This window comes from Eubalaena glacialis, chromosome 8 (assembly GCF_028564815.1).
Source record: "Eubalaena glacialis isolate mEubGla1 chromosome 8, mEubGla1.1.hap2.+ XY, whole genome shotgun sequence".
Lineage (NCBI taxonomy): Eukaryota > Metazoa > Chordata > Mammalia > Artiodactyla > Balaenidae > Eubalaena > Eubalaena glacialis.
The window spans coordinates 26,041,427-26,054,257 of NC_083723.1; the positions used below are offsets into that span (position 1 = coordinate 26,041,427).

General features: G+C 35.5%; 1 protein-coding gene across 6 annotated transcripts in view; it reads right to left on the reverse strand.

Moving 5' to 3' along the window:
• CACNA2D1 (calcium voltage-gated channel auxiliary subunit alpha2delta 1) overlaps positions 1-12,831 on the reverse strand; it is a 494,545-nt gene that overhangs the window by 11,222 nt on the left and 470,492 nt on the right. For 5 of the 6 annotated variants that reach the window (XM_061198476.1, XM_061198477.1, XM_061198475.1 and 2 more), the window contains 7 exons: positions 11,703-11,774; positions 10,375-10,527; positions 10,236-10,288; positions 8,538-8,593; positions 8,003-8,132; positions 5,947-6,056; positions 4,734-4,816 (listed from right to left, as the gene is read on the reverse strand). In XM_061198476.1, coding sequence (XP_061054459.1) covers positions 4,734-4,816; positions 5,947-6,056; positions 8,003-8,132; positions 8,538-8,593; positions 10,236-10,288; positions 10,375-10,527; positions 11,703-11,774 — 657 coding nt within the window. Of the gene's footprint in view, positions 1-4,733; positions 4,817-5,946; positions 6,057-8,002; positions 8,133-8,537; positions 8,594-10,235; positions 10,289-10,374; positions 10,528-11,702; positions 11,775-12,160; positions 12,230-12,831 lie in introns of those variants that run through there. The other variant, XM_061198481.1, reaches the window with a different exon arrangement.

Sequence of the window (12,831 nt, forward strand, 5' to 3'; positions counted from 1 at the left end):
GTCTCTCTGCTTCTACTCTTGCCCTTTAACAACTTTTTCTCCCAAAAGCAGTCTTCTTAAAACCGTAAATCAAATCCTTTCGTGCCCTTCTTGAAATTTCTCAGAACAAAATCCAAATTTCTTATGAAGGCCTACAAAGCCTTAGGTGGTCTGCAGCCTGGCTGCCTCTCCATCTTCATCCTATATTCCTCCCCCTCCCCTCACCACTCACACTGCTCCGATAACACTAACTTTCTCTGCAACAGGTCAAGGTATTACTATCTCAGGACCTTTGCACTTCCCCTTCTCTTTGTTCAAATACCTTTCCATTTAGGTAGGTTAACCAGGTAAAAAAACAGGGTGCTGAGTTACATATGAACTTGAGATAAAAAGTTATATTTTAGTATAAATGCATCTTAAATATCTCATGCATAGAAGAATGGCATGATACATAGTAGGTGTACTGTAAGTACTTGATAAATGATTAGTGTGTACTCAAATAAAGCACTGCATATATTGATTGGTTAGAAACACTGTAAACGTAAAATACTAACTTAAAGACTTAATTGTCATTTCACCAGGAGAGCTCCCCAGTTCTAGTTAAGTATTAATTTGATGGAATGGAAAATTAGCACACATACAAGACCCACTGATGTATTAACGTAAAATACATCCTTATGTTCTAGAAATGTTATGGAAAGAAAAATATTCTCTCTGGCTCTGCTTCCATTGTTTTTATATTTCTAGTGTGTTTTTTTTTTGGGGGGGGGGTTCATTTCCTCTGTGTGATGATGAGATATGTCTGTTTCAGTCTGGGAGGTGGTAGTTCAGATAACTTATTTGGAGTCCCTGAAGTCTGCACGTAGATTCACACTGAAAAAATCTGTCCCTTCAGTTTCCTGATCATGTTTTCTCATGTGTTTTGCATGGGCAACCACATCTACCAAGACTTGTAATTATTATATGAAAGTAAATTATGAGATACATTCTAAAAACATTCTAAATCACAAATGCATAGATGTGGGAGAAACCTCAGCATTTTTTCTATCTTAAAGAAAGACCAAAATCCCACTAACACCATGACCAGAAAAATCACTCTGATTTTTAAAGATTATTGTAGTAGATAATAATAACAGATTGGTAGCTGGTTTCAGCTTAAAATAGTAAAGGGATACAGTGCCAACATTATATACATACGTTTTAAAATGAGTAATTTAAAAATTTAATTTTAAAATTAAATAATTTTAAATGAGTAATTTTAAAATATGAGTAATTTTATTTGATTTCCTTCTAGGGATCTCTTTCAAAATACTCTTAGTAAAGATATCAACTAAGAATCCCTCATTCTTTTTTTCTTTCCCATTACTACTTAAAAGAAAAAGATGTCTAAACCATAGTTATAGTCATGATTTCGCCCCAAGGCTTACTTTTTAAAACCAGGTATACTAGTGAGTAAAATCCTCTTCATTTTTCTCTTAGACAAGTATTACTAAACCCTTACTCTCCCTTTCTTTCCCCAACCAGAACCTGGGGTGACTAATTGCAAACAATAAGAGTTCAAATCACTGGTAAAAACATCCACCAGAGAATAGCTAACTTTTGAATTCAGATAGGTCTATACTTACGTCACCCACAGCAGCTTCAAAGAAAATGCATATTTAAAATTATTTAGGCAGGTAGATACCACACGTAACTCTTTTAATCAGAATAAGATCCCTAACAAATAGTTTCCTACAGAGAACCTTAACACACTTACCACATTAATTCATGAGGTGGGTTTAATGTATGTATGTGTATACATACCTATACACACATTTATTCTGCATATTCATGTTTCATGTACCCAGTAACGTGCATTTATCAATTATGGTTGCATAAGATAATGAACTTCCTCAATAGTACATGTTATTGGCTTGCTTTACTTTCTTCTTTGATAAACTTTAGCTTTGTTTTTCTTTACCACTTAAATCTTCAAAACCATTATTTTATTATCCCAGAACAAATTTAGTTTTTTCTGACACTCCCTCTGCTTCTCCACTTTCCCCTCCTCTGATGAGCTCACTGCATTTATAGTAATGGCCACATCTCCATCTAGTGGTTTCCTAACCAATGAATACCTGGACAGCAATGAAGAAAGAATACAACAAAAGTGGTCTAGTTACAACAATCATGATTCCAGACCATCAAAAAAAAAAAAATGCAAAACTGTAAATGGAGCCCTGAATGTAAACTCAGGCCCTAAAATATCTATTCAGTCGTACTGAGTATGTAATTCAGAAATTTGTCAAAGAGTAACAAATAATGATAATCTTGGCCTAGATAATGTAAGTTATACTAAAGCACTTCACTAAGAATATCAATATCTAAAAAATCTAAAAATGCTGTTTAAACCATATCTTTTTGTTTAGAAAGGAAAAGAAAAATTAGATAATGAGCTTAGAAGGTACTGAATAATGCTTAATAAAATTGAAACAGATCATTAATTTTATGTTAGCATCTTCTGAAACAAAATTGATGACCAACTCTAATAATTGTCCTTAGGGTATTCCTCTTAAGTAAAAAGTTAAGACATCGTGAAGCATATATAATTTTTTTTCTCCACACTGACTTAATCTTTATACAAAACCTTATGAGAAATTACTGATTGATTTTTAAATAAATATAGGAAACTGATATGCTCTGCTCAGGATTAGAAACTTCTGTAACATTTGAAAGCTGCTATTCTCAAAACAACATTACTACTGGCATTTTAATAACCTGGTTTCAGGACATTTATTATAGTGGATTTAGGGATATGGATTACTTTTTAAAATTTCAAGCCAAACGCAAAAGCAAAGAAAAATTAGAGAAAGTGACTGACCATCCACACCACATGAAAACTTGCAGTAAAATGAAGATAGATAGGAGCTGACATCATGGTAGAGGCACGATTCGTTGTGCATATAAGTTGATCCTATTAATAACGGGCAAAGTAGCAAGTACAGGAAAAGGAAGGAAAACACAGAAGACATACAAGATGAGATTTCATGCAATTTGCTGGCAGTTAGCAGTTTATGTGAGCCTCGATCCAGAGCAGATTCACAGTGACCATTGCAAATAAGCATTACCAAAATATTCCACTGCCAAAAAAACACAAGACATTATTAGCACATTAAGCTACTGAGCAAAAGTTGTACTTTCACACACAATCCACTGTATAATTTATAGGAACTTGAGTATTGGAAATTTTTGTCTTTGTAAAATCTTCATTATGCCTCGATCAAAAAGATAGTTACCTATGGTGAAAATATTGGGGGTAATGGTTTTTATACGATCTTTCAAGTGCATCTGAGTAAATTTATTCTCAGTCTTTCTTTGGTGACAAATAATTGATGAGGGAAGTTTCCCTAATGAGTGATACTACCCTTGGGCCCACAGACAACACTCTCTGGGGAATGATTTGACGTGGCCAAAGCTCCTGAAGGTATATAGTAGACAGAACAACAGAAGTCCTCATATCTGGATTTCATTTAAGGCTCACTGTAAAATGAAAAAAAATCAAGTAGCTGCAACTTTGAATCACTTTACCCCTCAGAGAGGAATGATCAGTAATAGTCCTTACAGAGATAACTGGGATTTATTGGCTAAAACATTTTGCTTTTTTAGCCTTATTCCCCATCACTGATTTTATTTCTTCTTTGCTCCACTTTATGTTATCTACTTGCATATTATGCATCTATGGAAATGCCTTATTCTTTTTTGGAACAAATGTGGCTATGTGTATTTGAGTAAATAAGTACATACTAGGTAAATCTGTTCTAAATAAACAACCACCCCTAGAAATGCACATTAATCAATAAATGATCTGACATGTTTTTAGAATAAACAGTTCCCAAGATGATAACGCTTTATGTTTGCAAGCCACTTTATGCAAAGAGACATGACAGATTGGAGAACTGAGAAATATTATTTTTAAAATTTTAGTTTTTTATAAGTGGTGAGAAATTTTTATATGGGCTTTATGCTTGAGAATAAAGCTTCTTAAAAATTAAAATAATTTGAAAAGCATAAAACTGCTTCTATACACAGTAAGTCCAAATAGTGTTTATGAGAGGAAGACAGCTGACCTATAGGAAAAGTAGTAGTCATCTTAAATAACATACATTAAATATGCTTTGTAAAATTATACCAACTTAACCCTGTGTTATTGACCTGGCCTAGTTTCAAACAATATAAAAAGTAATACAATTAAGAGAAATAATACAAACCTAATAGGTGGCAGAATTAGAAACCATGTAAAGTACAATTACAAAATAAGGGGAGGATAGTGATTTAACAGGTTTTTAAATACACTGAATGAAGAATAAACACAAAAAATGTTACAATAAAAATAACTGTTATATCTTCAGGATTGGAATATAAATGAAGGTGGGCAACTCATATACCATTAGTAACGTTTACTGTCAGTTACTGGTCATTAGAAAGTTTTAAAATCATCAGATTTGTGATCTTGGATTATTAGTAAATTGGTCGGCATTGTGTTTGAAAGTACAATTTCTGTGGAAAGGACAGAAGAGGCAACTGTTAAGCTTATGCTAACCACGAAAAATACTGAAATAAAAAATCTATATACCAGCAAGTATGTCATGTTAATGAGAAACACTATGGTTATGGTTAAGACATTACACTGGAGTTAAAACTACAATTTGTCTCCTTAAATTATTGTGACCATTGAGTTATATATTTTAATATAGCAAATGTTTGGTCTTACTTACCAAGGCATTGTTATCAAAGCAGACATCAGGTCCTTTTCGGTATCTGGGTTGCTTCACCATATCACAAGGATCTGGACCATCAGCTAAAGAAACTTGTTAAGGAATATGAAGTTACTTTTTTTTTTTTTACACAATTAAAAAAATACAATGCAACACACTTATTTCTTAAAGCAAGCCAGAGAAACCAATGCCATTATTCTGGTCCCACACAACCAGTTCAAGTACTATGGGATTTAAAGTACTGAACTGCCACAAATTTTCTCCTGTCAGTCTAGGGCCTGTGTGAAGAGATCAATGCTTTACACGGCATGGTCGCTGGCACAGAGGAAGTACTCAGTAAATATTTGTACAATACAAGTGGATGAAATGTGCAAATGACGTAGCATATAAGACAGGGTCATACACGTAAGACCATAAGGGAGGGCCTGGGTGCCTCCTATTTAGCAAGATAGAAATAGAAACTAATTCCTAGTAATAAACATCAGTTCCAAACATAGGTGAGGGCTATTTTTTTTTCCAGAAACAGCAAAAACTAGAGGCAGTCTACCGAACCTCTGCCTGCAGTGCTTCAATAGTCATTTCACTGTCATTTAGCATATTTACTACCCGAAGTCTTTTTAGCATTACTGCCATGGCAGTTCTAGCATACAACAGGATTTACCTTCTTTTTTTTAAGGCTGAATAAGATTCCATTGTAGGTATAGACAACATTCAACTCCATTTTTGATGACTGGCTGTTGACAGCTTTCAAGCCACAACAATCCCTTTTCCCTTCTGCCCCACACCTGGGCGAGCTGACAGGGAAGACTGAGTGTCCCCTCCTTTGGCGCTGCCTGGAAGTTCGGGCCAACAAGCCCCAGGCAGCACTGGCAAAAGCCCAACACGGTCCCCAAACACCATAAAACCCCAAACCAGGTACTTCTCCCTGCTCTCTCTAGCCATTTTCAGGGCTACTTGGGAACCTGCACTGCTCTCTCCACCAAGACTCACTGTACCAGTATGAAGCCTTTCACATCCTCTTGGTGCATGTGTAGCATCATCAGTCTTGACATCCAAATGAAATTTTGTGTGGAGGGTCCATTCTGCCTCTGTGAGGTGATCTCAGCACTCTGTGGTATTTTTCTCTTTCTGGGCACGAACAACGTGACGAGGTTAAAAATGCACAGCTTTAAGACGGTTTTCCATTCCAAACCTCCCCAATGTCAAAGGATACAAGTCTGCTCTGCTTGTATGAGCAATCGCGTGTCACAGGGACAAGTCCCTTTGCTCTCAACCATTATGAATATTAAGTTGGTGTTCATAAGTTTTTCTACGTGGAAGATTCTGTAAAATAAATATTTTTAAAGATCAGAAAAAACATTATCATCTGAGAAAAGAATAGATTTCAAAGATTTTTACATATTAAAATGAAAGAAAATAGGACCTTTTGAAACAAAGCGTCACCTACATGAACAGTAACATTGAATTATTTTAGAAGAGAAAGATTACCATGTTTGATTAACATGGACGTGCTATCTCTCAAATGAATACTAAAAAAATTCCAACAGATGTTTTAAGTGTGACCTTTGTTTCTTAAGTGATAGTCCTCATTGCAAAATAAACACCATCTAGTTGTTTCATTTTACATATTTAGGGAATTGTGGTATCTATCACTGAAAATGTGCCCAAGTCATGGCAGACTGAAGTGTGGATCCGTGCCGTTCAACAAACTTTCTGTGAAGATAGAAACGTCTTCCGCTTTAACCAGCATGGTAAACAATTGCCACATGAGGCTATTGAGCACCTGAAATGGTGACTAGCGTGACTGAGGCACAAAATTGTAATATTACTTAACTGCAATTGATGATTGAAATTGCCACCTGTGGCTGGTCACTACTGAATTGGGACAACACAGGTGTAGACAGAATTATGGGCTTTGAATTCCATGCAGTGTTTTTTCCACATCTTAAGCTGCTTCTACCTTCCACAATAAAAAAGTAGATCTGTCATTGAAGAGTAATTTATTTTTCAAAGAATGGGATTCTTTTTTTTTTTAACCTATTGAAGTTGGGACACAGTGTAAAGCAAATCAAATGTAAGCATGATTTAACTTAATATCTTATATTGATCTTTACAGTTTAACTTAGTCATTTTTTAGAGTATATACTGCTATTACTGAACATCAATCAATGAAAGCCCAAAGACTCTAAACTCTTTCTGATGTACCCATTAAACATGCCACAGTTCTGTTTCCTGAAGGTGATGTCCTGATATGCTAATCTCGAAACAAGACGGTCTGCTTTTTTCTGAGTACATGCCTTACTCCGCCCCTTTCCTCTTCCTCCTCCTAGGATATACAGGTTTAATAGAGTAAGTCATAAAATCATACTGACCATGTCTATTAAAAATTTGTGCTAGTTTCAGTTAACCCCTTCCTGAAAATATATATTTTTTTAACTGTTATAAACTTCTTTTCCAAATCGTCTAGCAACTAACTATTCCAGCCCTGTCACCTGCTCAGATTACCTCACCTCCTCATCTTTCCTCTTCTCTCTGTTAACATTTCTTCTAGAATAAGCTGTCCTCAGCTACGGAAAACAAAGTGTCCCAACTCTGTGCCTTTCTGCTCTGTTCTCAGGGATCCTGTGACATGGATCATCCCTTTCCTTTCAAAACTTCAAATATCTCCCACCTTGCCTTTCTCTCTCTCATTACAACAAAATTAAATCTCTCCATCTCTTCCAAAATTTTTTCAAGATGTTTTATGGGCAGTGATGACTAACATTAACCTTGATTTTAGGAAATGATATGTTCTCCTAGTTCTTTCAGTTTCAACTCAAAGATACATTCAATTCTAAGTTTAAGTGAAGACTACAAGTAAAACTTACTAGCCAAGAATATTTTTGTTAACCTGTTTAGTAAATATAATTAATTCTAATCTTATCAGAGAATATAATCTCTGAAACTATCTCTACATTAGAAAAATTTTAATATGGATTCTTCTAGACAAAATATAATACAATCAAATTTCTCTATGTTCTGCCTAAAAGTGGATATAATTTTTTTGATCACATAATTATTACAGTTGAAGGGATTACAACTTATCAGAGTTAGAATTAATTTTAAAAACCTTCAGAGAAACTGAAGAGGTCTGATATTTTCAACTTAAAGCAGTTATTCAGATCTCTCACACTCAAAAGACAATCTGTGTTATTTTCTGTGATGATTATAAAAGTGAATACAATTTCTTAGTCAAACAGGACTAGTCCAGAAATGAAGAAACAAATTACCTGGAACAGTTTCCACAGTCTAATACACCGCTGAATGATTTACTATCGTTATCGAAGAAATACTGGGTTTGTTCGGTAATGCAGCTCTGCTTTGACAGAGAGGCTGTGAAGTCGTCATCTTCCATCTCAACTGTGGGGAAAATAAAGACCATCACCATGAGGGGACACTTCAGTCCGTCTCCCAGAGCCTTCATTTCTCACAGAGCAAAACAAATGTATGAGGGCAGGCACCTCAACTGGCTTGTTTACTCCGTGTGGTGTAGTGGCAGCCCTTAAAGATGCCCAATAACTATCAATAGAATAAATGAATTTGAATACATTTGAGTTTGAATACAGCTGCAAAACAGAGGCCAATATGACCTAGGAATGTTTCTAAGGCACTAGGACAGTTCTGACAAAAAGATTTCAACCTACAAAAGTGTCAAATGGACGATCTCTCTCTCTCTCACACACACACGCACTTTCTGAGTTTTGAACTCGGAGCATCCAAAAAGAAAATGTTAATTATTAGGACAGTATCTGAGCATTTACATACCTGCCTCAAGAAGTCGTGGAAAGGTCAAACTCAAGAGAAACTGCTGTAGAATAGACCTGAATTTTAAATATGAAAAAGTATTGATATTTTCCTTCATAAATTAACAAACAAAGACCAGAGTATTTTTGCATGTACACAAACACGTTTCTTTTTCATCTTTTTGGAAAAAGTTGAGAATTTGCTAATAGAAAGTTGAACATTTTTATATAAGTATTTCTTAAATTATGCAAGACATTGTCAATTCCCTTCTGTAAAAGAAGTCATGAAGTCAGATGTGTTCAGGACCCAGTGAGGGACACATATGTGTGAAGACACCTAACACAAAATCAGAGCGAGGAGAAGTGATAACTCTAAGAGGGACAATGTCATTATTCTGGTGCGTAGTTTTCACACGCAAGATTTTCTCCTTATTTTAGTTATTAAAGCTCTGTGGTAGGAAAAAAAAAACCCCAAAACAAAAATGACTTTGTACCATGGGTTTACGAACGATTTACTTTACAATATAGAACATATTTGTAAATACATAATGTGGCATTCATGAAATACAACATACATATTATATATAGGGCATATGTCATGTTTCAGTTTTACAATAAATGACAATTGAGCCAAATATTAGTAAAAACTCATCTGGAACTGAGTTTAGTTAAAACAAAAGTTGGGTGGGGGGGGGAGGTTGAGGAGGGGGAAGGTTCTGGCCAGAAAATAGCATAAAGACAATCAAGTATTTCAGGATGACTATGAGCTTCAGAAAACCTATGTAAATTCATATACAAATGTCATTGTCAGAACAGAAAGCACCCTTTTTCACAATTTTTTTAGAAAAAATTGGATTTTTAATCTCACATCTTTGCTATTTTAATAAAATGGCATAATCATTTAATTTTCACTGGGAAAGCCTCAACATCAAGTGAACGTTATAGATTAATCTACATGGAATAAAACTTAGACAATACAGTAGGGTAATGATACAAAAGAGAGAGAGAGAGGGAGGGAGGAAGGGAGAGAATGGACACAGACACAACAGGAGGATTAGTTACTTGACTGATCAGACCCAAACAATGACAAATTTGATCTTCCAGACTTTCCACAGTGCCTCAATAAGCAGTTTAAATGTCTGCTTTTCATAGGTGGCAGGATATAGGTAAGAGGGGAAGGAGGGAGGAAGGGTAGAACCAGTGAAAAGAAAGAATTAGATCCATTTCAGGAACATGATGCTTCTAAAATGATGCCAGCCTTTGTAAGAAAAGTGAAGAGGTAGAAAGATAAGTCATCATGTCATGAATTTGATGGATGAAGACATTTAACTTGGATAATGAAGACATTTAACTTGGATAATGAAGGCAATAAATAGTAACTTTTTATAGATCAGTATGCCTAACATGTAAGGATTGAGTATAATATAAACAAAAAATACAAAGGAAAAGAGTTTCAACAGATCCAAGGATAAAAGAAGCCCCTGACAAGGCCGAAGTGTGCATGAGCATAATACTGTTTTCATATAAAAAGCTGAATAACTGTAACGGTTTTACAGTGATCATTAAGAAAAAATACTTATGAATATTACCAATATGTGCTGTAGGAAATGAAAACACTAGTTCCCATAATAATTATCTACATATCCATCTTTCCATCACATTCTTTACTATTTCACAACACTTTTCTCTCATCACCAATAAAACTACAATTTTGACTTACCAGGCAGCAGCAGTGGCCCACCAGCCAATGTGTAATATGTCTGCTATTGATGGCTGTAAGGTAGAATAAAAAAGTATTACATTAATCTACACTGAGTGTCCCTCTGAGAGAGTGGAAGGGTGACTTGCACATTACTGACCACGGATGCTGAGCGATGCCCTGCTCCTTGTTTCGGTGCAGCTCCAGGCTCACACACTGACTGATAATCATAAGATTTATTATAAGCATAAACTGATATATTAACCAGGTGTCTCATCAAGCTTGGATCAATCTCTCCAAAAAATCTTCCAATCTGGTACAGAAAAAAATAAGAAAGTTTCAAATGTAAGCCAAATATTAACACCTGAACCAGTACAAACAAAAGAAATGATACAAAGAAACAGAACTAAAACTATTGAGGAGCTTGAAAACAAAAGCAAGTAATAAACCAGTATATGACACTCTGAAAGAACTCCAGTGAGATTAGGTATTCTCACTTCTGAATGGCTCCCTGTGCTACTTGGAAGGAACGGACAGTTTACTAAGCCTTAAGTCACAATCCAATAAGAGAAATGGTGAAACTGGAAAAAGAAACTTGTAGGGATTGTGCTGAACTGGGGTGAGTCCCATCTATAGGGACAACCTCTAGCTCACCAATTCCAACCCATAAATATTGTCATTTAGGAAAACTGTCCAGTATTGAGAGATCTTTTTTGTTTGTTTTTTAAAGAAAAGCCAGATATACAGATTCAGAAATGAAATTAGTTGGCAATTAATTCAACTTTGTTTAAAATCCTGTGTAAAGCAAAGAGCCTAACTGTTGCCAATTTTCAAATTTCAGGTTAGAATTTTCATCTGTTTCAAACCAGCTATGTGTTAGGACTGACATTATCAACTGATTAATATGTGAAAATTTTCTAAATTTCTGAGAGGTCAAAAATAAAAAGTTCATATCATGTTAAAATCCTTAGCTCTGGGCTTCCCTGGTGGCGCAGTGGTTGAGAATCTGCCTGCTAATGCAGGGGACACGGGTTCGAGCCCTGGTCTGGGAAGATCCCACATGCCGCGGAGCAACTGGGCCCGTGGGCCACAACTGCTGAGCCTGCGCGTCTGGAGCCTGTGCTCCGCAACAAGAGAGGCCGTGACAGTGAGAGGCCCGCGCACCGCGATGAAGAGTGGCCCCCGCTTGCCACAACTAGAGAAAGCCCTCGCACAGAAACTAAGACCCAACACAGCCAAAAATAAATAAATAAATAAATAAATTAAAAAAAAAAAATCCTTAGCTCTATGTTTTAATGGTAACTGTACCAGAAAGTAAACTCAACTAACAAATATAAGGAAAACCAGTTTTAGGATGCATTTCTTAATGGTTTATATTACACTAAGCACTTCAATTATCAATTTTTATAGTGGTGTGAAGGAGTTTTGTAATGTTGATCAGGGAAACACACTTTGGAAACCCTACTCCTTGCCACTTTAGGTACATACCTGGTTAGTGTAATCATCATGATTTGCCATCAAAAGAAACCCACCGTCATCTAGAATCACACAATCCATTACCTAGCAAAACAAAAATAACAGTTAATACACTTTTTTAGGAAGGTTAGGTTACATAATCATTACTCCATTATATAGATGATTATAACAATAAAAATAGGAGAAAAACTTCTTAGATAACTGTATCTTCTCTTGAACATATATGCTCAGGAGATTCTGATGAAATAAATTAAGGGCATGCATATAGATCGCTATCAAACCATCAGGGCTTGAAATTCCACCACGATCCATCCAGTTAAAATTGTCAACTCAGGGACTTCCCTGGTGGTGCAGTGGTTAAGAATCGCCTGCCAATGCAGGGGAAAACGGGTTTGAGCCCTGGTCCAGGAAGATCCCACATGCCGCAGAGCAACTAAGCCAGTGTGCCACAACTACTGAAGCCCACGCACCTAGAGCCCGTGCTCCGCAACGAGAGAAGCCACTGCACCACAATGAAGAGTAGCCCCTGCTCGCTGCAACTAAAAGAAAGCCCGCGCGCCGCAACGAAGACCCAATGCAGACCAAAAAAAAAAAAAAAACAAATGTCAACTCAGTCTGAACGAAAACATAAGAACAAATCAGAAATAATCTTTTTGCCACCCCACTGTCATCTAAATGAACCAGGAAATTGGATAAACCAAAACATTTAATAATGTATAATTATTATTTTAAACACATACTTAAGATTTTGACAAGAAAGACATTAAGAAAAATCCATTTGGGGCACTATTCATCACAGACTTAAAAATAAAAAGCAGCAGCATGAGGTTATTTATAACTATTTTATATTAAAAATATTTGATTGATTGGATAATTTGAGATGTAAAAGCAGGAAGCAAGACAAAAAAAAATGCCGCTGACAGAGGAAAAATAATCATATATCCTAAAGTATTCCTATCCAGTTTAAATTATGTTTAAATGCATGAATCAATAATTTTTATTGTATAAAATCACAATTAAAAACATTATTTTCAGATTTGGGGACATAATGCATTCTATTTTTCTAATATGGAAGGAGCTTGCTAAAACCTTTGCTCTAAAAACAGCTAATACATAGTCTATGTAAAATGGATGTTACAAA